Raw genomic sequence first — 26,193 nt, 5'->3', positions numbered from 1 at the left:
AGCACACAAATAACCACTCCCTTGAAAAATGGAACTTAAAAGAGGCACATAGTAGCAAGAGGATAGTATTAGCATGTTATACTATATTAATGTTACTTTTCACTGTCACTAATAATAAAGTATGCCTTCAAGATAATATATGCACATATATAGACACACACACCCCACCCAGTTAAGAAAGCTCTGCTCCCTCCCACTCCAAAAAACAAATATAAATATTTCTTCATTAAAAGATCAATGATAGCATCGATCTAAATTTTATTCATTTACTTCAGCTCTTGTCAATGGTTTCTTTGGTGTTCTTCTGGGTATGTCTGAGAATTCAGTGATTGGCAGAATAGGAGCTGCATGCTTGAAATTTCCAGTCACCCTATTGACAACCTGCCAAGATTCAAATTATTCAGACTCAGAATTATCCAAACAAAACAAAGACAATGTTAAAAGAAAAAAAAGATAGTCGATTTCTGTAATATTTGAAACTTTCCCTTAATAAAAATTTAGGCATAAGAACCTAAAATTATTCAGTGTTTCACATGTGAAGGAAGCCTTATCATTCTTTAAACATGTTAGCAAAAAAGTATCCTTATAACACTAAGGATTCTTCCACAATGAATTATATATATATTTAAGTGGCTATATTGAAAAATTCTAAAATTCAGAATTATATGGGGGAAATGAATTTAAAATATGCTTAAAAACATTTAAGTTTGAAGTTTGTCAAAATTTACCACCTCCCCAATTCTAATTAAAGGGTAATTTACAAAGAATACCACTTGTATATTATGAAACATATTTACTAAGGTTTCGTTGCTTGAAGCCATTATAGTTTCAGCTATGGGAGTACTCTCTGAAATTATTGCACCATCTATACGAAAATGTTCTGAAGTTTCCACCTGTTAGTTTGAAAACAAAACAAAAACAATAAATATAAAATAACCACTAAGACCCTACCAATCTGAAAACCCAATTCTAGGCAGTAAGCCTTGCATCACCCTTTTCCTCGGAGTTCTTCTTGACCCTCTTGTAGGTTCCCTAGTTAATGCCTGCAGAGGTCCGCCTTTTGAAGATCCACTTGTCCATTCAGTCTCAGTTACTCCAGCTTGAGAATAGCTCTATTCAAGCATCGACACATTAAAAAGTCATATTCTAACATCAAAACCTTAATAATGATGGCCATATTAGCACACTAAGAATCCATTAAAGTTTCTAAATGCCAGCATTTGAAAATAATGCTCTGCCTTCCAAGTATCACTAAATGTAATGACTGAACAGATATGCAGGCATCAGAAAACACTGAAAATATGGTAGAGTCCAACTATAGGAGCTCACATATTATAATAAAAGTGTGTGTGGGGGAAACACATCAATTTATCACTGGCTCCTTTTGTGACTTGTTCGCTATATGGCTTCAGTATCATAGCTGCATCTCTGGCTGTCTAAACAAAAAAGCAGGCTGATCATGACTTGTAAGAAAGCCATTTGTTATATATAAGAAGTTAGTTTCCTTTTAAAAACAAATATAAATTTTATAATTGTTAGAACAGATTAAACATTAGTCTTATCGTGCAGTTAGGACTATTTAAATAGAATCAGTTTTAATAATCTAACATAACTACCCAAACTTCAAAGTTCCCAGGTGTCAAACTCGTCTTAGAAACAGGTAACATAATCGAGCAGAAACAAAAACCAGGTGTTCCTCGCATTTGTGGACAGGCAAGCCTAAAATGTCACTGCCAAGCCTCAGTGCTACTCACTCCTCACTGGGAGTTTGTAGTGGTAGTGGATAGACCATTCATTGTTCATTTCCACTCCCAGGTTTATTTCTCCCTAGAAAGTCGATGACTTTCTTCATTTAAAAAATAATTTAGCAGTCCTCACATAATAGTGTGAAAAGCACTAGATTAGTGCCTCTACTTGAAGTTTTTGTTAAAATGTAGATTCTGATTCAGTAGCTCTGGAGTAAGATTTCAGAGTCTACATTCCAAGTATCACCTTATTCAACTTTGAAACCTCTATTATCAGAGGATTCTTTTAAATTCTTTTAACTAGGAGACGTCCATAAATGATTAGTTATACTAGAATATGCCTAAATTGTCACTTCTGCTTTCAAGCAAATATTTTATATAGATAACTGATGTTTTTATATCCAAGTTAGTGTCTACTAATTTTAAAGACAGAAATATATTTTACTCTTATCTTGGGACAAGAACAGTCATCCAGTAAGGAAGTGCATTTGGCTGGAAGCATTACTACCAAAACACCACAAGGTACACACTTTGTCTCACACACCTGGTTTTGTCTTTATCTCTATTTGGAACTGACTTTATATAAGTTTTTCCCCTTTGACTCATAATCTGGATCTTTGGGTTTCTTTTCATACTATCAATAGGAAAAATTTGCTGAATGTAAACAATGTCAGTCAAAAGACAAATCTGTAAACAAATTATACACATATATAATGTGTGTGTGCGTGCTCAGTCGCTCAGTCGTGTCCGACTCTTTATGACCCCATGGACTGTATCCCATCAGGCTCCTCTGTCCATAGATGCTTCTTAATAGTTAAAATTTCTGATTATCTGAGTAGCATGGAACACTAGTTTTAATCTGAGGTTCTCAATCCTGGTGGCACACTATCATCTAGGAAGCTTTTAAAAAACACAAAATGCCCCAACACCACCTTTGACCAATTAAGTCAGAATCGCTTCTAGACTGGCCTGGGCTTAACAAAATTTTGTAGCTCCAAAGGGATTCTAATCTGCAGCCAGGGTTGAGAATAACTGGTTTAAGACAATGTAACTGACTTATCCATTTCAAAGTCAAGTATTTTTTTCAAACTAATTCCAACAGTGCTTCCTCTTTAATAATCAATTAATTGCTCAAGGCCAATAAAAATAATAAAGAGTACTTTAACAAGACCAAATATTTTACCTATCACCATGAAGGTAAATGGGTGAAGAAACATCCTTTTCCCTTAAAAGTGGTTATTTACCAAATTCCAGGACTTTCCATTTGTTTTATTCTGAATAAACAACTGAAATAATCTCATCAAAAATTTTACCAAACATCTGCTGAAACGATTACAGTTTATACAAAAAAAAGTTTACATTTTAAAAATTAGTTATCTTTGACAGTAAAGGCCAAGTTCCATTTAAAGATGTTTAAATTTTCTTCCCTGGAAGAAACTTACTGGTTGCCTGTGGGAATAGTTGGCAACAGGGAAAGGAAGGACATTCTTCCTATGATTCTATAAATCATTTATGCTTTCTTTGGATCAGGTTTATTAAGTTCTCTGCTTGAGGACTGTCAACCAATTTTTATTAGTTCTTGACTATCACTATTTAATTTAGAATTAATTATCTTCACAGAAAACTATCTTTCACACAACCAGAAAAGATACCCTGAAGACTGAAAAAAAATTCTTTTTCTACCAGAATCCACTATGAAACAAATGACTTTCAGAAGTATGAATAAAAAACAAATTACATTCAGTATTATAACTACTTCAAGATGGATCAAATAATTACTGACTGAAAAGAAACTCATTGTTATGTAAAATTAGTAATGTGACTGCTATATGCTCTGTGGTCAAAGTAAGAATTGTAATGTCATCTATGTACAGCAAGATATTCTATAGAAAGTGGTCAATTTATCATGGAGACAACAGGAGGAAGAAACAAACAAACAAAAAAATCTATCAGGTACAAAGTTATTCAGAAGACATTAGGTAGTTGAGGCACATGAGAATGCAGGAACTAGGTTATTAAAGGAGGCTATATAAATCCCACTCAGTAAAAATACAAGCTCTAAACAAATTTATAACTAGTTTATAAAAAAGATAATCAGGATAATTAAAATCCACCTTACTAAGAACTACTGATTTAGGTAAACATGACCAATATGGTTACTCATATTATCATCAAAAAACAAAGCAAAAATGGGACCATATTTCTCCAGGAGAGAAAGATACTCCCACACATTACTTGTGGGAATGGAAAATGCTTCAACTTTTACACAGGGGAATTTGCTAACATCTAGAAAAACTGCCCAGTAATTTCACTTCTAGATTTCATAAACTGACTAAAACATGAAACAACACACGCAAAAAGGCTGTCTGTTGGTTCACCTTCGCATTACTCAGAATACCACATAACTGAAAACAATCCAAATATCCACCAAAAGGAAAGTTGGTGGTTGAAAAAATTACTGTAAATCCATAAAATGCAATGGTACAAAGCAATGAGAAGGATGGCTCTACTATATCCTGTTATGAAGTGATTCCCCAGGATACGTATTCAGATTAAAAACAGAAAGACAGAAATGTGCAGTGTAGGCTGTCTTTTATATAAGGAGGCAAGTGTAAATAATAATAAAGAGATAAATGTATTATTTACCTGTATTTTAAAAAAGAAACAAAATATAAACCAGAATTTAATAGAAATAGTAACCTATGAATAGAAGGGACAAAGACAGAAGCCAGATTTCTGACTCTTCTTTTGCACAAATAAAACCACACATATTCTCAATAATTAAAAATAAACATGAAAGGAGAAAAAAATTCTTTCAAGTGACTTTAAGCAAAATATTTTGATTTTATATCCTTAGCATAAGAAAAACTGCCCCCAATCTGAAACTGTAATTTGCAGTTTTACTATTAGTAGTAAATACTGTTATTTAGAAATATAAATATAGTGAAAATTACGTAAGAAGCTATTAAGAACCAAGATACTCAGTATAAGAGTAGAGTCAGAATAAGACCTAGAAAATAGCCTACATTCATAAACTTGAGAAATTCATGACCTATTTTCTCTCTCTAAAAAATAAGTATTCCTAGCTCTACTCAGGCTTCCCTAGTGGCTCAGACAGTAAAGAATATGCCAGCAATGCAGGAGACCTGGGTTCGATCTCTGGATTGGGAAGATTTCCTAGAGAAGGGAATGGCTACCCACTCCAGTATTCTTGCCTGGAGAATTCCATGGACAGAGGAGCCTGGTGGGCTGCAGTCCATGGGGCGCAAAGAGTTGGACATGACTGAGCAACTAACACTTCCACACTTCACTAGCTCTACTAACTGAGAAAGCCCAGAACAATGACAACCAAGCAGGAAAGAACTCCCTGGCATCCAGGTTGTAGGTAGGTTCCAAGTAATATTTTCCACTAAACGGATTAGGAATTCTTTGGAAAAAATGACTGACTTATAAGAGGCAGGAAATATACATGAGCCCAGGACTTCTTACTGTGCCAGAAAACAAGAAATTATCAAAGACAAATGGGGTCAATAAAAGAGAGAAACCAACTCAGCAATTCCCAGCAGCTATGGATGGTATGATTTGAACATTAAAAAAAACAATGACTGCAATTGATCATATATTAAATATATAAAAACCATACTAGTAAAAATATATTATTGATCACCCTTCAAAATGACTAGGGCACTTAATTTGAACACTGGCAAATAAAAGGCACGTAAGCAGTTATCCTGGCTCTCCTACATAAATTTTATTTCAAAGTAACCAAGCAATTCACAAGGGCAAGTTCTTTATAAAGGAATTTTAGTTATATAGGTAAAAATACAAGTCACATTCCAAGTATTAGCTGTGGCTAGTGGCTACTTAATGAATAGCAGATATAAAATATTTCCATCATTACAGAAAGGTCTATTGCATAGCCCCACTAGAAGTCTAACTCCCAGTCTACTGGAAATACAGGGCATAAAAGAATGACCCTTGAAGAAGCAATCTGCCAAATCCACAAAGTGAGACATTCTGTAGAGAACTAATCTAGTTTCATGACCAAATAAATGGAGGGAGGGAAAACAGTTACAGCAGAAATAGCTACAGACTTAAGTCAAACCCCAAAACACCAAGTGATATGTGGAATTTGTATGCAACCTGATTCGAGTAATTCAATCATAAAAGAGACACTTCTGAAACTGGAGGTGATTGTATGAAGAATGTATAGAGCTTTGAACACAGATATGAAAGAATTATTTACACATACACAATGCCACTATCATTCCAAATAAAATAATATCCATCTATTATCTTTTAGAGATATATACTGAAATACTGACATTTTAATGTGTGAAATGAGAGGCAGTTAGAGATTTGTTTTAATACACTTCGGCAACAAACAAAACCAAAAAAACTAGCAACGGTGCAGATGAAGATAAAACTGGTAAAATGTTAACAACTGTTGAGGTTCTGGGAATGGTCAATAAACTCTTCTACTTTTCTATACAATTTAAATTTTGTATAATAAAGCCATCATCTAAATCCTGCCTGCCATCTCCTAAATTTACTCTCTCCTTTCACTATCTATCGGAGAAGGCAATGGCACCCCACTCCAGTACTCTCGCCTAGAAAATCTCATGGATGGAGGAGCCTGGTAGGCTGCAGTCCATGGGGTCGCTAAGAGTCGGACACGACTGAGCGACTTCACTTTCACTTTTCCCTTTCATGCACTGGAGAAGGAAATGGCAACCCACTCCAGTATTCTTGCCTGGAGAATCCCAGGGACGGCGGAGCCTGGTGGGCTGCCGTCTATGGGGTCGCACAGAGTCGGACACGACTGAAGCGACTTAGCATAGCATAGCATTCACTATCTATCCTGTCCTTTGATTTAGATTCCTCGAGTCAAACAATTACCCCTTGAACCATATTTAATACCATCCTCCCAACCTCAATCTCTTTTTAACCTGGTATTTGACAAATTAATGCATTGTTAGCACTAAACCATCTTGCCTACATTAACTGGACCAAAGTTCTCCATGTCTGTCTATTTCAGTGCTCTTCACCAGATCTTCCTAGTGCCTCTTGCTTTGTTATTTCCTTATTCTTCAGTGTGCCCCTGCAGCTCTTCCCTGGCAATAACAGATAAAAGGACAAAATACATATTCCAGTCTTTGTTCAGTATTAAATAAAATGTTCTTTCACTCAAAGTTCTATACATTGTCCAGTCACTAAGCTCATTGCTAATAACAGTTTCGAAATTCAACCTAACTGCATCAAACTAAGAGACACACGGCTTAAGAAATCAACACTTCCACTGAGGATGTGTGACTTAAAAAATGACAAAGGAAAAATGAAAAAGATAAACAGCCAATGAGACAGAGAAAGGATAAGGAAAACAACTCTAGGGATAGATCAATCCTTGATTAGTTAATACTTTGTAAACTGAATTCATTGATTTCTGTGCTTAATTTTCACTTAGTTTCTACATTTTCCTTTTGGAAAACTGCACCTTGCCTCACCTATAAAATGATGAATTTTCATCTAGAATAAGGAAAGAAAACAGTATGGTCTTAAGACCAGACTAGCTTCAGAACTGAGAGAAAAGCCACAGAATGTAAGACAAAAATAAAAGCAAAATCAAAGACCTAGAAACAAAGACACAAATATGAAACCATTACCCTGCCTTTTATCATATCAGAATTGCTTAGGTATTTCTACCTTTTAAAAATATTGGCATTTCTCTTAAAAAAGCAACATGACTGGCTCTGAACCATGCTTAGCACAGAATCAAACACAAATGAGACATTTACTAAACACTTGGCTTTTGCAGTAAACACAGGATACACTACTGACAGAACACACAAAGTTTAGATTTCCAGAGTCATTTAATGAACACTTTATTATTGAATGTGCTGGATTCTGGGTGTCAACTATTAACTACAGGCAGGGACACAGGCAAATAAGTGTTGTAGCAGATTACTTACACCTGAATACAGTGATCATAAAGCTAAAGATACCTGATTGTGCTCAACTCTTCTTTGCTTGAGTGTTACCGGAGTCTTTGCTCTGCCTTTTAGTGGTTCCCTCTTCTCAAGCTTGAGCTCTATTTTAGAGTCTGGAAATAACATTGGAGAAACCGTTACTCTCTGAAGTACAGCATAAACTGTCACCCTAACATTTCTTGGAACTCTGGTTTTTAGTTTCACTGATATGTAAAACAAGTCTATTGGTATTATCTCAATAGACCCAAACTGGTTAACTGCAATATCTGTCTTTAAAAACTGTTCTTTCTCATTCTTATTTTAGTCCATTTTTATGTCATCCACTCCATAATATGATCACCACTTCTTCTTATTTACTCTTTTTTTTTCCCTGGGACTAACAGCCTGAAACAATGTAAAATTCCAGAGGCTTTTCACTGAAAATAATTTAGAAGTGAGAAAAGGACATTAAAACGCATAGTTACTATTTGTTTCAATACAGTGCATTATTACTATACAAAGGTTATTAAATTAAAATTTAGAATATGGAAGGGAAGATGCTATAAAGAATTTGAAGAATGAGAAAAACTTGTATGGTATCAAGCTGCTAACACAGTATTCTTGCCTGGAAAATCCCATGGACGGAGGAGCCTGGTAGGCTACAGTCCATGGGGTCACAAAGAGTAGGACATGACTGTGTGACTTTGTTTTTTTTTTTCCCAAGGAGGTATCTTGTTCACAGAAAAGTACAACCAATCACAGGTCACTTCTCCTTCTCTCCATAATAAAGTAACATTTCTTTGAAGAGAAGCTAGTATATATATATTACTTAGTGTATCACCATGATGGTTATTACCATAACAACTCAAATACATGTATCTTTTTATATGGTTCAAAATCCCATTCTCCTAGTATTATTTTATCACCATTTGAGGGGCTAGATTTTTCAAGAGACTGATAAAAATTTTAGTTAGCTTCCATATTTTTGTGGCCATTTTAGTGTAACAAAATTAATGCTGTCACTTCTATTAACAAAAAGTTAAATTATTTTATCAGAGACAGAAATGGAGTCAATTCTTAGGATAAAAGCTTAGTTTTCATGAAGTCAATAGTTTCACTAAAAAATAGTCAAGATAATTATGTGGCTTACTAACTATCTAGACTAGTACTAGTCACTTCAGTCTACTTGAAAGTTTCCCAAAAATAAACAGTGATTTTTCCTTTTTTTACCATGTCAGATAGTTCCATCTTTATTTAGGATTAAGGTATCAACTCCACCCCCCACTTCCTAGTAATTCTATTAATAGTTCTATTATCTATGGGACAATCCTTAACAAAAAGTCTTATGTCCGTTAAGAAAGCACAAAGTAAAGAACCCAATAGGAGTTAGCAGAAATTGGTTACAAAAATTAGTTATCTGGTTACAGACTAATTTATCTTACAAACTTAAATTTCAATAGCGGATAAAAAACATGATCCTCATGAACTATACTTCAATTAAAAAAAAACAAACCCATGGTCCTTAAATAGAAAAAAAAAAAAAAACACCCAATAATCTGAATATCTTCAGCTATACCATTGGAATGTCAGGTGAGTTTCTATGAGGAAATGGAAAAGGCATGTTCATCCACAAATATCTAACTTGCTGCAACTCCAAGAATAAAACACACATACAACATATTTGTGGAGACCACACAAAACTGTTCCAATTTAACAACTTTATTGAATTTGCAGAAGCATTCTACAGTTACACATTTAAAAAAATCACAGAGTACTTAGTAGGTACATGTATACATGTACATTTCAGAAGACAAATAACAAAATTACTCCCAGAAAGCTGCAAAGATGGACAGGTTAGTCTAAGAATATAGTAATAGCTGTGAGTCCCAAGAGACTGCATTTTGCTTATACTTAATCTACTATTTTCCATAAAAGTACAAAGAAATTCAATAATCAAGTGCCTCTACAATTAGACTCTCTCATCTTACAATCATAGAAATGAAAACAAAGAATAATATACTGCTTTATATTGACACACGGAAACTGGTATACAGTATGATTTCCTATAACTTAAAAAAAAACTAGTAACTTAAATTTGCTTTGAAAATTTAGCTTAGATTAAGCCAAATCATCCATGAATTACTACACACCTTAAGAGTGTAAGTTCTGTTTTTCTTAATTCATCTGACTATAGTTTTACAGTTATGGTGAGACTGCAGTATCCCAGAATACTATGGTCTAGAGCAGTATTTCTCAAAGTGTGGTCTACCAACTGTTCACTACCAGTCCATGAAAAAATGAGGCATTTGCACCGGAATGTAAATCAGCACACTGTCTTTCTCTCTCAATAAAATTTTACCTCAAAAATAAACCCTGTCATTGGTCTAGATTCAAATTCTGGTACATGCTTATCTTATCTATGGATAAGTAACAGTTCGTAGACTGGCACTTTGAGTTGTACTGATTTGGAATATTATGAACAATACTGTAGACATCAGCAAAAACAACACAAGTGAGAAGAGAAAATATGTAGAAAATATAAGTTCTGGAAAGCAAAGAGATATTTAGTAATATTTAAACCATCAAGACTCAACTTATAATCTAGTTAATGGAATTTTCTTAAAGAGCTATAAGAAAATCTTAAAATCGGAACAACAATTTGAAAAAAAAAAATCTAGAAAAGCTTTAAATTGTTAGTCTCTTTTTAAAAAAGGCAGTTATATGTAGGCAATTACTTTTATAGTGCAATTTAACTGGTAGAAGTTTGACACTTTAGCATAAAAGTATTTCAAATTCCTAGAAAAGCTGCCAAGTTTCCATATTAAAGATTACATAGATGTCTTTATTCTTAATTTTACTAGTGTTTATTTCCACGCTTTTTAATTACTTTGACTACTTCTCTTCCAAATAATGTTCCACCTTTAAAGGGAGCAACAGCCAGCTTATTCTTAGAAGCTGGATTCATTTTGCAATCCTTTAGCCAGAGGTGGCGGCGGCCTAAAGTGGACGATCCCATCGTATGGGCAGCCATCTTTACCTCATCAAAGGCAGCTTCACAAAGGAATGAGGCTGCATCATATGCTCTGCTTAGCAATCCAAGTGCCTGGTGTGTGCAACTAGGATCTGAGCTAAGAATCTGTGCAGCCTGACTCATGTCTGCCTGCAGAGCCCGAACCACAAAGGCAGTGTGGGTTGCAATCTGCAATGATGATGCTGCAGCTTCATAGGTTCTACAAAGTGCTAAGTCCAACTGTTTATCACAGGACTCAGTGGAAGCTGCCTTAATACCCGCTGGTGGAGTGGCCTGAGAAATAAACTCTAGGATTTCATCATCTACTTTTGGAACTGGTAATATCCGTGTTGCCTCTCTAGAAGAAACTGGATACTTGCATGCCAATGAAGGCAGCTGCCTATCAATTTGCTGCCACTCCTCTTCAATTACTTTTAAAATAGATTCATGGAAGGGAAAAGATAGTTCGGGGGCATCTATTTTATCATGCTGTGACTGCTTAGACATTTCTATGCCTAAAGTAGCGAGTGAGTGAGAAACAACAGATTTTACAGAAGACATCAGTTCAGATCCAGGTGTATTTTGAAATGCCACAAAGGAACCTGAATCCTTTTCCTCTACTGACTTTTCACTGAATCTCCGTAATTTTTGTGGAGGAGATAGGGGTTCAGTTTCTCGAACACTAGATGGACCAATTCTCTTCCATGTATTTTCTACATCGAGAAGGGGTGTAGAATTAGAAGTCCCAGGCAAACTACCTCCTCCACCCTGGACCAACAGAGAACTGACATAATCTCTGATTGCCTTAGCAAGTGGTGGAGAAATTACTTGTGATTGCTCAGACTCTTCTAGTGCTTTCCTTTCACTGGAGAGAACTGACTGATCTGAACCATGGGACCTCTTGGTACATAATGGCTGAATTCCACTTTTCTCTCCAAAGTAAATATTTTCTACTGTGTCTTTATAGCAAGTACGGGTGGTTTCTTTAATCAGTGAAGGAGAAGCTGCAGCAGAGACCAACATGGCAGTGAGTTCATGCTGAGGAGATGACGAAGAACTTTTCTCTAAACATCTATCATGGCTAGACTTAGAGGAAACAAACAAACCTCCAGAGGCTAACTTTTGGTCCCTGTCAGGCAAGGTTGTGGCAATAAGAGGTTCCCTAGGTAGGTCTCCCTTAGAAGAATGTACTTTCTTAGCTGCCTGTTGTTCTGTCCTGCCCAGAGGAGGACGGGTGGAGATTTCAGGAAAAGAAATAGCCTGAAAAAATCCACCAGAGGCAGTAGTTGGAAGTTCAGAAAAAGGAACAAAATCCCTAGTGGACTTCGCTTTCTTGTGTTCTTTCTTCTTTCCTGTAGAGGCAAAAGAGGCAGGAAGTTTAAGCATTACTTGTGTTTAAGCTGATTCTACTCTTTGCCTCTTTGCTAACATAGTGGTGTTGAAAGAAAAGACTCTATATTTCATATTCAGAACAACCAATCTGACAGACTGTGCCCTGACAGGCAATGCTTATAGAGATATAAGCAATTTGAGTCATTAAATAGTCATGAGTTAACAAACAAGTCATATGAATTTAAAATTTATAAGTGTCAAGTTGATCATATAATAAATTTTAAAAGGTTGTTTATTTTACATACTACTTGAAAAATATTTATATACCATGGCCAATTTTGCTTAAAATGGCCCACAAAAAATATGTCAAATTATTTACTATAGTTGTCTTGAAATCAGATCTTCTAGCAAAAATTATAAATTTAAATGCTTATCAATAGAGAACAGAGAAAACATGTCATATATAAATACTACTGCTATATGAGAAATCAACCAGACATGTAATAAATCAAGAAGAGATTTTAGTAATATAACATAAAATAAAGAAAAACAAGTGGCAATATTTAGCATGATATCACACCGATTTTTTAAAAAGTACAATACCACAGACAGATGTATATGAAAATGTATTTAAAAATAGGCTGCAAAGATAAGCATCAAATTAATGATAGTGTTTGCTTCTATGGAGATGTTACTCCAAAAGGGGTAAGCAGGGAAACTGTCTCTACTTGTAACACTTTTTCCTCTTAGAAAGATGAGACTTGCAGCAAAAAAGATAAGGATACCTGGCAATTTTATGTGACAAAAATTAGACATCTGTACTTTTCTGTTTCTTAGAATTCTCAACAAAAGGTATTAAATTACTTGGAGGACTAATGATGGGAACAAAATCTACATACATCTTGGTATTATTTAAAATTTTATCTTCTTCATGTTTATTATATCTGATGAGTCTGATATTTTTTTATTTTTTTGATTATATAGTTTATTAACATCACAAAATTTTACCTTCTTCATTGTCACTGTATCTGTCAGAGTCATTACTTCCATTCTGTCTTGTATTTTCCACTGAAGAAGAAATTGTTGGCAGAGGAGTAGCAGCTCTAGATTCTGTTCCTTGTTCCCTCAGTTTCAACAGCTTTTTCTCATATAGTTTCCTGGTTGTTCCTGCATTAAGGCAGAACTTGCTTTATTACTTGTATTGTCTTATTTAAGATTCAGCTCAGACATTATCTTTAGAAACACAAAAAGGTTACTTTTCACTGTGTCTTCTTCTAAACTTAAGTGCTTAAAATATTTTCTAAAACAGGTTTTCTTCCTGAGATTTTAATACATGATTATAACAATGTTTTTTTCTTTTTAGTAGCATGGAGTACACAATAGGTTGATTTAGGTCTTAAGGACATCCTACTACTGAAGAGCCATGTATGACTGAGTATCTCTGACTGAAAAGTTTTGAACTTTGTGTAATTTCTCTAGTACTATGTAGTGACTGTTGTCACTTTAGTTGTGTCTGACTTTTTGCGACCCTATGGACTGCAGCCCACCAGGCTTCTCTGTCCATGGGATTCTCCAGGCAAGAATACTAGCGTGGGTTGCCATTTCCTCCTCAGGGGGTCTTCCTGACCCAGGGATAGAACCCACATCTCCTACATCTCCTGTACTGGCAGGCAGGTTCTTTACCACTAGCGCCACCACAGTATTTGCCTTTGTAGAAAAATCATGTTTATAAACAGATTATACTCTAAATTATTATGATTTAAACTGCACAATTCTAAGAGATTAATATGCCTATAAGAGGCCATTCAGTTATGGAAATAGCCTTGTAAGTCAGATTTTAAAAAATTCAATATATTTGACACACAACACAGTAAACTTAAGATGTTAAATCATATTTAAATATACTGCTGCAGTAAAAATAACATTTTATGGAAAATGTGTTATAAACAGAAATTACACACCAATTACATAGCAAAATAAAATTGGTTATAAATAATTTAGTTAAACATCAATGACAACTTAAAACCAAAAATAGTTTTACTTTGTTTTACACTAATGTAAATATCCGCTGGATCATCGAAAAAGCAAGAGAGTTCCAGAAAAACATCTATTTCTGCTTTATTGACTATGCCAAAGCCTTTGACTGTGTGGATCACAATAAACTGTGGAAAATTCTGAAAGAGATGGGAATACCAGACCATCTGACCTGTCTCTTGAGAAACCTGTATACAGGTCAGGAAGCAACAGTTAGAACTGGACATGGAACAACAGACTGGTTCCAAATAGGAAAAGGAGTACGTCAAGGCTGTATATTGTCACCCTGCTTATTTCACTTATATGCAGAGTACATCATGAGAAACGCTGGGCTGGAGGAAACACAAGCTGGAATCAAGACTGCCGGGAGAAATATCAATAACCTCAGATATGCAAATGACACCACCCTTATGGCAGAAAGTGAAGAGGAACTAAAGAGCCTCTTGATGAAGGTGAAGGAGGAGAGTGAAAAAGTTGGCTTAAAGCTCAACGTTCAGAAAACTAAGATCATGGCATCTGGTCCCATCACTCCATGGGAAATAGATGGGGAAACAGTGGAAACAGTGTCAGACTTTACTTTTTTGGGCTCCAGAATCACTGCTGATGGTGACTGCAGCCATGAAATTAAAAGACGCTTACTCCTTGGAAGGAAGGTTATGGATAGATAACCTAGATAGCATGTTTAAAAGCAGAGACATTACTTTGCCAACAAAAGTCCGTCTAGTCAAGGCTATGGTTTTTCCAGTGGTCATGTATGGATGTGAGAGTTGGACGGTGAGGAAAGCTGAGTGCCGCAGAATTGATGCTTTTGAACTGTGGTGTTGGATAAGACTCTTGAGAGTCCCTTGGACTGCAAGGAGATCCAATCAATCCATCCTAAAAGAGATCAATCCTGGGTGTTCATTGGAAGGTCTGATGTTGAAGCTGAAACTCCAATACTTTGGCCACCTCATGCGAAGGGTTGACTCATTGGAAAAGACCCTAATGCCGGGTAGGATTGGGGGCGGGAGGAGAAGGGGACGACAGAGGATGAGATGGTTGGATGGCATCACCGACTCGATGAACATGGGTTTGGGTAGACTCTGGGAGTTGGTGATGGACAGAGAGGCCTGGCGTGCTGCAATTCATGAGGTCGCAGAGAGTCGGACACGACTGAGCGACTGAACTGAACTGAACACTAATGTATGTCTTTCCCTGATTTCTATAAGAGGAATAAAATGATAAATGTATTTTCTAGAAACAATGTTTATTTCAGAATGCTATGTATAAAAGTAGTCTTAAGATGAAGAGCTGGGGAAGGGGAAATAGAGAGCTGTACTTAACATTTCAGTCATACAAGACGAATAAGTTCTAGAAATCTAAGTATGGTTTGGGCTATAGTTAACAATACTGTACCACATCCTTGAAATTTGCTAAGAAGGTAGATCTTTGCTCTCACCACACATACACACATAAAAGAAAACCATATGAAGTGATAGATATGTTAATTAGCTTGATTACGGTGATCATTTCACAATGTACATTAAAACAGCAAGTTGTACACCATATATGTACAACATCTGTTTGTCAATTATACCTCAATAAAGCTGGGGAAAAAAACAAACAACTGGCATATCAACATGTAATTTAATATGTTTGATACACAATACACAGGTTCCAGCATCTCCTTTTATAATTTTAAATGAAAATTATAAAAAGTATATTGTCTGTTCATAATTATATTAATAGGCTTATTATCATCTATTTGGAAGCAGTACATTAAATAAAACAAAAGAGACAATATTCTAAATTCTTATTTGCAACTACACGTATAGGTAAAAACTCACAAATCTACAGTACTCAAAATTTTATGTAACTTAGAAGATCAAATGGAACTTTCTCATCTTGAATTTATTGCCAAGATCCTCCAAAATTAAGGCATATCAGCCTTGCAAACTTAATGACTTAACAATAACCAAATGATGAAAATCTAGGGTATTTACTTTCAAGTTTTCTCTTTTCAGTTTCTTTAGGGTATCCTTCTTGAATTACAATTAAGAGAAGATTTTTTAAACTGCATTTTTAATGATAACTAAGAGGGGATACTATGCTGGGAATTGAATAACTTGAGTTATATTAACAAGTCTGTCACTAACTTACTGATTTGGATTAATCTGGCCAGCTATGTTACCTCAGATTTTCCTCAGCTGTTACATAAGACCCATTATGTCTCACCAAGCAATATGATACAGGCACAAAATGAAATAATCTCAACAGAGGTAATCTTGAGGATTATATAGTTAAGATTATATAGTTCAATTATCTAATTTTATTTCCCTCATCTATATTTATATTTAGGGAAACTAAAGTCCTGGTCATAAAAATAATTAATGATAGACAGGCCCTTAGAACAAAAACTCTACCTGCTAGACAAGAGGGGAAAACAATCTGGGGGACTGCTTCATGAAAAGATACTTGAAACTTAATCAGCTTACCCACAATAGGACCAGGGTTCACTCCGTATTTCACAAGCTGATCCAGAAGATCTTCATTAGAGAGCTCTGTTACATCTAGATCATCTTTATCTTCCGGTCTGGGTTTATCAGTTTTCTTTGTGGCTTTCTGTAAACAAAGTCCAGTTATCAATTCTTAATTAAAATTTCCAAATTAAGAAATTTTCATTTACTATATGACTAACACTGCATATAGTAAACATGCAAATTTATCTTCAGGCTGACTTATACTACAGTAGGGCTTAGCAATTTGATTAATTTAAAAGCAACTCATTATTCAAAAGTATTTTGTAATTTTAATTATAATTATACAAACCTAACAAGCCAAGCAAGTAACTCAAATTTTAGTTATTACTATTAAAATAGTCAATTTTGGTTAACCTATCTAGAAGAGGTGATGGCACCAAAAATTCAAAAGAGCAAAAGTCTGGGTCAGAACATTTTCATTCAGATATTCGTAAATAACAATTTACTAATGGCGTTTCAATAATTCTTGACAGTTTAAACCAGCAAAGTTTAAGACTTTACCATAAATGTTTAATCACGTTATGTATAAAAATGATTGCTTTTAAACAAGCACGCTAGAATTTAAGAAGCCCAAACGGATATTCTTTTTGTATATAGTGACTTTAGTAGCCAGTTTTTTGACACATGAAGGAAATCAGACTTTATGAATACCTATCACCTGTTACTGCTTTGTTGCCACACAATCTACATGACCATTTCACTAAGACTAGCTGAAAAATGTGGAACAAGCGCCGAGAAAAAAAAATTTAAAGGTGGTTTTTAAAATAATTTAAGAAATAGCATTATTTACTGGAAAAACTATATAAACTTCCAAGGTTACACAGGGGAAGGGAGTGAAAGTATGGTTACCTTTTAGTGTTGTGGCAAATAGCTTTACAAATGTCTCAGTAATCCCAAAAAGCATCAGAGTACTGAATATAAATGGTTGTTTAAATAATGGCCACAAAGATCAAAGTCAATGTAGGCCCAGATTACTATTTAAGGCAGAAGAGTCAATACTGCATCCTAGAAATATTTTATGCAAAATGGCAAAAATCATAAAGTTGTATGGGCTGTTTACTTTCCAATGATGCTGAGGGGGAAAGAAAAGCCAGGCACTATTTGGTCATGTACTAGAATTTGTTTTTCAACCAAATAAAAATGTGAAATAACTTTATATGAAGAGCGTAAGTTATGACCAACCTAGAAAGCATATTAAAAAGCAGAGACATTACTTTGTCAGTAAAGGTCCATCTAGTCAAGGCTATGGTTTTTCCAGTAGTCATGTATGGATGTGAGAATTGGACTTTTATAAAGAAAGCTGAGCACCGAAGAATTGATGCTTTTGAACTGTGGTGTTGGAGAAGACTCTTGAGAGTCCCTTGGACTGCAAGGAGATCCAACCAGTCCATCCTAAAGGAGATCAGTCCTGGGTGTTCATTGGGAGGACTGATGCTGAAGCTGAAACTCCAATACTTTGGCCACCGGATGCGAAGAGTTGATTCATTTGAAAAGACCCTGATGCTGGGAAAGATTGAGGGCAGGAGGAGAAGGGGACAACAGAGGATGAGATGGTTGGATGGCATCACCGACTCAATGGACATGGGTTTGGGTAGACTCTGGGAGTTGGTGATGGACAGGGAGGCCTGATGTGCTGTGGTTCATGGGGTCGCAAAGAGTCGGACACGAATGAGTGACTGAACTGAAAGAGCATAAAAGAACAATGTCATCAACACAAGAGAACTTGCCGATACAATTTTTTAAGTGTCGTGAAAAATTACCAAGGGTACTTTTAGGGGGCTTTAAAATTGTACTCATCTAGGATCATCAAGCTCAAATCTCAAGCAATCTACACCTGATGTCAAAATAGCTGCTTAGAGTCTAAGAGTTCTATATATCAAATCCTTGAGTTCTTTACAAAAGGCTTTAAAAAAACAAACCGGAAAAAAACCCCAAAGAGACCTAATCCTGTCACCTACTTGAATTTTCCAAATAGATTGGGAAGAAAAACTCCATTGTGTAACATAAATACTTTAGGTATAGATCACTTGTAGGAAAAAATTCCTCCAACCACAAGAATGTTCAAATTCTCTTAACATCTATGAGTTTCAACGTCTGGATGCAGCCTGAGGTTTTCAAGAACTCTGTCTTTGGTGCTCACCACATTTACTACTTAGTTTTTATTAGTTATCTGCACATATGCTTTACCTTTTCCAGATGATAAACTCCTTCAGCAATAGTCCTTCAGTCTGGTCTGTTATCAAAATCACAGAACTTTTGGAAGAGTTGCCCCTATTTTAAAAAGTCTTATCCCATTCTGAGTCCTAATCATGGGCCTGAGAATCTTTATTCTAACGTGCAGCTCAGGTGATTTTGGATGTAGCATTTAAGAGGATAACACAAAACAGGAGTACTGTCATATTGTAACCCAAGCATCTCAAATTAAAAAGAATGCCTGACATAGGAAAAGGTACCTGATAGATGTTTCGTTGAATGAATGAATCAAAGTGCCATCCAATGAGGGAGAAATTAGCCACTTAATTTAAAAAAATCAACTTCTTATTAAGAAAGAACAAAGCCTTAGCAAATCCAAGCAGGAAACCAGCTTCCTTACATTTTCTTGAAACTGAAAAACTAGAGCTGTACAAAGAAATTTTGAGTAAGAGGCCAATAAACTGGCATAAGGTAAGTCAAACAGAGCAGGTGTTCGTATCAGGGCACCTGAGCTTTACTTCTAATGAAAAAAAGTTCCAGAAAAGTAACACCATTCTATGAAATATCAAATTTAATGAGAATATAAAAATTGGGAGTATACATATTTACCAAGTAGTGTAGTATACACGTTTATCAAACCAGCAGTTTTTTACCAGGAAGAAGGGATCATTAGTTGCACCGATTTCTGCCTCCAACGAGCTTTGTTCCTTTAAGTAATCTCTGTTTCCTCCTGGGCCCATCCTTTGTCTCTCTTAGAACTGCCCCTCAGAGAGTAATAACCTTTGCTTCCCATCTGAGTTCCCTGGAACTCAAGCTATGCTTGTGAAGAATCTGTGCAGGGTTGGGCATCTGAACTCACAGCCTCAACCCGTGTCCTGAGGACACCTGTCCCTGGGGCTCTCAAGGCCTTTACACCGCCCTACATGGGCCTCAGAGGGGCTGTATGCCCCCTCAAGATGCTGGCTTCAGGGTGGGTAGCAAATCCTTTCAGGATTCCCTGGAGCTTTGCTGAGGTCAGGCTGGCCCTTTAAACCAACAGTTTACTACCAGTTCAGGAAGCACAAAAGGGAAAGGAACAGAGTACCCAGAACCCAGAGATGAGATCTGGGATCAGAGTTTCCCACGCTGGCCTGATGGTCGAGTCCCCTGGGTTGTCAAAAATACCAAGTACCAATTAGGTGCCAGGCACCACTCTCTAGTTTCTTCCCAACTATCAGATGATCTCTAATGTTTTTTTCAACTTTAAAATCCAAAAGTTTTTGATATCACCTAATGAGCCACTCATTTAAATCTCTACCATTACCAGCAAAGATGCTGAAAAGTGAAAGTGAAGTCACTCAGTCATGTCCAACCCTTTGCGACCCCATGGACTGTAGCCTACTATGCTCCTCTGTTCATGGGATTTTCCTGGCAAGAGTACTGGAGTGGGTTGCCATTTCCTTCTCCAGAGGATCTTCCTGACCCAGGGATCAAACCTGGGTCTCCCGCATTGTAGGCAGACGCTTTACCGTCTGAGCCACCAGGGAAGTATTAATATAACATTATTACTATAAAACAGATTCTACTGAGCATTTATATACCAAATTGTGTTCTAAGTGCTTTCCTTATTAACTTGAAAGAAAGTGAAAGTCACTCAGTTGATCCGACTCGTTGCAACCCCAGGGACTCTCTAGTAGTTCATGGAATTCTCCAGGCCAGAATGCTGGAATGGGTAGCTTTTCCCTTCTCCAGGGGATCTTCCCAACCCAGGGATCGAACCTAGGTCTCCTGCATTGCAGGTGGATTCTTTACCAGCTGAACCACAAGGGAAGCCCAACTTACTGAATCCTAAATATCCTATGTGATAGATATCTCCACTTTACAAGAGAGGAAACTGAAGCCCAAAGCTGCTCAGCTAACTCAAGCAATCTGCATAAGTTATATGGTAACACCTGAGCAGACTTTGTATACATCACTTTCACAAACTTAACCTCATCCAATTCTGAATGTATTATGGTAAAACTGTATTGCTCTGGCATTAAATAAAGGCAACAAAATTCAGAAATCCCATGTTGTAATAGCTATTATGTGCTGTAGTTGCTGAGCACTACACACCTTCACAAATGCAACCTCATGTAATCCTCAATCTAAATAGTTATTAGATTATTCCTATTTCAGTTGAATATTGAGCATCTAATAGGCACTGTTCTTTGTTTGAGATCATCTGAATAAGGGCAGACCTGGGATTTGAATCTGTAATTCTGAATCAGAAGCCTGTACCCTTAACACCTCACTGTAAGTGGTCCATTTATGATTTAACATTTACCATATAACATACTCCTCACTGTTCTGCTCCATGTCATTAAGTATTTGTTAAGAATTCATAATTCACCAGATTAGACCATTCAAAAATGCCACGCTCTCCTGGATCCCAAATAGCTACAATGTTTTACACCCTAGAACTGAAAAGCAGACCATCAACTCTGTAAATGTTTATTTTTGTCGACAACATGGGTAATTCCATCACCGGAAAATACTGGTTATCATCAAAATGCATGACACAGAAAGCTTAGAAAAAAGAAAACTAAAAACCAAATTTTGAACCTGTAAACATTCTGTCCTATCACACCAAGTGAACCTGCTCATGGCAGTGGCTGAAATGAAACAACTTCTTTAATTAAACATATTTCTCATAAACCCATATTTAAATTGAAGGTATACACTATGTCCTTGGCCAAATCCACATTAATGTTTGTTTTAAAATGTTAAAAAATTCACCATTAAATTTGGCCTTCTCCTTGGTTATAAATATTCTTTTAAGAAATGTGACTCTAAGGACTTCCGCAAGTGGGTCAAGGTGTTAAGACTCTGCTTTCCAATTCAGGGGGTACCAGTTGGATCCCTGGTTGGGGAACTCAGGTCTCACATGCTGTGGGGTGGGGCCAAAAATTAAAAAACAAAACCCAACACCTGACGCTATATTGTTATTACACATAGGGCTAACAATGACTGGAACGTAAACACTGTATATACAAGAGGAATAATATTGTATAAAAAGGTGAATAATTTTATATACCAATTATAAATAGCATACAGTATTCTTATAAATTCAATGTATGTTTTTCCTATGCCTAATAAAAAAATCTATCAGACTCCTTAGCTAAAATAGAACTCATTTTTTACTTAATGTGCTTTAAAACAGAAAATGATGTTGCTAACCAACTATCACTATTAACCTTCTCAAGTTGTTGATACCATTGAGTCCAACCCAGGGTACACATTTCTGAGTTTTAAATGCACAAGGTAGAGAAAACTTACAGCTATGTCTATGATACAGTTGTTCTCTATAAGGACTGAAACAGTAATTGAAATGCACGTTACTGGACACAGGTTCTTTTAAAAAGTTACTTCTTTCGCTCAGTTTATTTGCGTGTGTGTGTGCTCAGTCACTTCTGACTCTTTTCGACCCTATGGACTGTAGACCGCCTGGCAGCCTGTCCATGGGATTCCTGAGGCAAGAATATTAGAGTGGGTTGCCATTTCCTCTTCCAGGGGGATCTTCTCCACCCAGGGACAGAATCTTAGTCTCCTGTGTTTCCTGCACTGGCGGGTGGATTCTTTACCACTGAGCTACCCGGGAAGCCTGTTTATTTGCATTGTGCTGACTAATTTGGATAAAGTGGGTAACTTACTGAGCTAGTCCAAGAAATTAATTATGGTGGTTGGTAGGTCTACAGGAAACAAACTCCTGTAGTTAAGAGACCATCATAGGAACTCAACAATGTTGGATAACTGAACTGAAATTAAAAATTTTTACATTCAGGTCTTCTGATACCCCAAACACAGGTCAGATTGAGACATACTCGTTTTTAAAGTTGGAGAAAAAACATCAAAACTGAGATGGTTGTTTCTGTCGACAACAAATCATCATCAGAATAAGAAGAAATAATACTATCACACACATACAACCAAATACTTCCACGATTCAAGAATGATACATTTGCACAGAAGACCAACACAGAAGCCTATATAAGATTAAAAAAAAAAGTGCTGATTTAAAAGGAAAATATTTCATTTTTCAACCAAATTTTTACTAAAATAGTTTAAACATTACTTTCGTTTTCTGAGGGGCTGGGGAAAAACAGGTAAGGGATATTCTTTATTTCAAAAATAAATTTCTTCTTATGAAATACAGTGGCTTTTTTCAAATCCACAAAAACAAGGCATCAGAAACAATAAGTTGCGACTGAACTTTTATTTATCAAACCAATATTTATTTGGCACTACCATATGCCAGGTACCGATTTAAGACATAAAATTTTCAATTTCTCTAAAGCCCAGGCTTAATATTTAATTAAATCTACATATGTCTGTCTTTCCTTCATTTCTATATGGGTAGTCCAGAAAACACACTGGGTAAGTTTTTTAAAACTAAAGTTAAAATAACTTTGAAAGAAGAAGTCCTTAATCAGTACTAACAACTCCAAGCTCCACTTTTAATGTTTTACAAAGCACTGGAAATGGCAACCCACTCCAGTATTGTCTGGAGAATCCCAGGAACGGCGGAGCCTGGTGGGCTGCCATCTATGGGGTCGCACAGAGTCGGACACGACTGAAGCGACTTAGCAGCAGCAGCAGCAGTCCTTTACACCAATCAGTTTTAATCATATCCTATTATGATTTGAAGTGACAATCAGGCTTGTTAATACTAACAAAACAGCACATAAAAACCCACCGAACAAAACCCAAAGTATTCTCAAACAAAATGCGCATTTGCTGGAGCCAATATGAATTCGGGATTAAATATTTAAAAGTGCAACACCGACAAAGCAGAATGTCATGAAATCAACATTTCTCCTAATTCCAAAGGCTCTCCTTTCTTCATGCAAATACACCAAAAGGAAAAACAACCAACCCTCCCAAACCCTTAGGATTTTCAAATATTTGAGCGTCTCTGATAGTCTTTCAAAGATACATTTTTAAAAGTTTCCTGAATTTAGAGTAATGCTGCCCCGCCAAAAAACAGCCTGTTGCTAGAAAGGAGTCACCCAAACAAAAAAAACACAAACAGTTCAAAAAGCCCTCCTTATGCAAAGAAACATAAAAAGGCGGGAATTTCTTTATTTCAAAATTTGGTTAGATATCAGCATGTCACAAATTGCCCTCCAGGGAGCGCTCTGAGACCCACTCACTAGTCATTTCGGTTAATAAAGCGGGAAAACGCTCGAGCGTAACCTGTAGCCGTTTCGAGCTAACCCTCCTCAGGGCTTTTCGAAAAGGGCTGGGAAGTCCCGGTCTCACTACCCGCTCCCGACGGCCGGGGGTGCAGAGACACCGAGCTGTCTGCGCGCAACCAGAGAGCAAAGCTAACTTCACACCCCACGACACACCGCGGCAAAGACGCGCGCCCCGCGGCCCCAACTTCGGGGCTCTCCGCTCCGGCCCCTCCTCTCTCAGAGCCCGAGGCCAAGGGGCCGAGTCGGGCGTCCACAGACCCAGAGGCCAGCCCCCTGGGCGGGCGGGGGGCCTGCCCCGCCGCCGAGGCCCGAGGGGGCGCCCACTGCTCAACGCCCGCCTTTGTGGCCCCGGGCGGGCGTCCTTACCCTGCCGACGGCGGCGCGGCTGCGGCCCGCGACGGCGGCCCCGGAGCCGAGGACCGGGGTAGGCTCGCGCTCCTCGTCGCTGGAGAAGTCCGGGGGCCCCTTGCTGTTGGCGCCGGTGGCGAGCGGCGGCCGGTTGCGCGCCGTGAGGTGCTGCAGGTAAAGCTGCACATACACGTCTTTGCGCTGCTCCCCGGCCGGGAGCGTCACATTGTTGGCGACCAACTCACTCTTCAACTTGTCTTTCGTCAGGACCGAGGGGTCTTCCAGGAACTCCGGCATCTCGGCGGCGAATCCCCTTCCCCGCAGCCCTCACACCCTCCGCTCACGCCGGCGCGCTCGCTCCTCGCCCGGAGGTGGGGGGGGGGGGCTGCGCTCCCGCCTCTGAGCCTCACGGCTCCCGGCCGGGACTGGAGCCTCGAAGCCCAGCGGAAACCTGCGCACACAAAGCCAAGCCAAAGGCGGACACAAAAGCCCCTGCCGGACAAGTGCGGCCCAGTGCGGCCAAGCCAGGAGTCCGCACCAACCCCAGTCCACACACCACGGCCAGGGGAGAGGAGCCTTTTCGCCCACGCCCCAAGAAGGCGCGCCGCCATTGGCCCGCGACCGGAGGAAGGGCGGCGGTGATTGGCGGGACGCCTCGCGCGGGTTCCATTAGCCGCGGCGCCCTGCGAGAGGTGGTGGAAACGCAGTTTAAAAGCCGCTCGGGCGGGAGCTCTTGAGTGTGGCTCGTTTCTGTTTCCTTTTTCCCCACCCTTGTTAGACGGCGGTAAGGGACAAGTCGCACTGCTTTTTGTGCGCCGTTTCCTCTCTCTCCCCTGGCTGGAGAAGCTGTTTTTTCTTTCCGGGGTCAGTCGCCGCTAACGGGCCGAATTTCAGGGCTGCTGCGAGGACCTGGGGGCTGGGCCTGTCTCAATCCCGGGACCCTGGTTCAACGAAGAATAGCCGCAGCCTTTCCTCCCCAAACGCTAGCCCCCTTGAAGGGAAAGAAAAGAAGCGAGGCGTGCTCGTGGACGCTCATCTTCCTCGATTTGATTTACTAGGAGGGAGAGCGTGCAGCTGAATCCCTGTCTGCTTGCTAACGCTTCTTTTGTTCCTGAAATTTAGGAAAAGCCAGACCTCGACTACAGGGCACTTTAACCTGCCATTGAACTTGTGACAAAATTGTATTGCCAAATACTGCACTTGCCTCTTAGCCTAAAGAAGGTTGGGGCATTCCTAAAGAATTTCCTTTAGATGTTTGGGCTCAATTGCATTTTTGTTGAGAGCCGTCTCTGGGTTGGATCCCTCCACCCGTGAGTATCTTAAACCATAACTTAAACCTAAATGCTTAATAATGCAGCGAAATGAAATGATTTAGAAATGCCTTAATAGGCAATTTAATTTAAGATTACTGAGATAGGTGCATTCTAGATTTTAATCTTAGGGGATGCCTAGTGATTTTATAATTAGGCCGGAAACACTAATCAGAGCCATATTAGGGATCCAAGTTAAAAACCTGGTGGAGTCTCAGAAATTTAAGATAAAAATGTCTTCTTGAAAACAAATACCATTGATAACAAATACATGTATACCTTACCAATTTATATATGTTTCAAGAAAAGAAATGTGACCTTAGAATTAGGTTGTCTTAATCATTTCCCAAATTCTGACCTCCGGACTATGCTTTATGAGCTCCTCTAAAAAGAAAGTTTATCTGATTTCTGCATGGTTAAGTTCCTGTGAATTTAAAGAGCCTTCACCAAAAATGTTTCCTATGAATCAAGCCGTTTTATTTTGTTGAAATGGAGACATTATTTCTAACCTAAAGACAAT

At 37.8% G+C, this 26,193-nt stretch overlaps 1 protein-coding gene across 5 annotated transcripts in view; it reads right to left on the bottom strand.

Moving 5' to 3' along the window:
• The window catches only part of TMPO (thymopoietin), a 28,707-nt gene extending 3,758 nt beyond the window's left edge, over positions 1-24,949 (bottom strand). Inside the window, exons 1-7 of one of the 5 annotated variants that reach the window (XM_081595360.1) lie at positions 24,382-24,949; positions 16,562-16,688; positions 13,062-13,220; positions 7,748-7,845; positions 993-1,112; positions 798-893; positions 271-381 (exon numbers count right to left, since the gene is read on the bottom strand). In XM_081595360.1, coding sequence (XP_081451486.1) covers positions 271-381; positions 798-893; positions 993-1,112; positions 7,748-7,845; positions 13,062-13,220; positions 16,562-16,688; positions 24,382-24,660 — 990 coding nt within the window. In that variant the 5' untranslated portion in view covers positions 24,661-24,949. Of the gene's footprint in view, positions 1-270; positions 382-797; positions 894-992; positions 1,113-7,747; positions 7,846-9,414; positions 12,074-13,061; positions 13,221-16,561; positions 16,689-24,381 lie in introns of those variants that run through there. The other 4 variants (XM_081595361.1, XM_081595362.1, XM_081595363.1 and 1 more) reach the window with 4 other exon arrangements.
• Between the last annotated feature and the right edge of the window lie 1,244 nt (positions 24,950-26,193).

The sequence above is a fragment of the Giraffa tippelskirchi genome, chromosome 4 (genome assembly GCF_054371585.1).
Source record: "Giraffa tippelskirchi isolate mGirTip1 chromosome 4, T2T-mGirTip1v1.2.pri, whole genome shotgun sequence".
Classification (NCBI taxonomy): Eukaryota; Metazoa; Chordata; class Mammalia; order Artiodactyla; family Giraffidae; genus Giraffa; species Giraffa tippelskirchi.
This window is presented reverse-complemented; position numbering and strand designations above follow the sequence as displayed.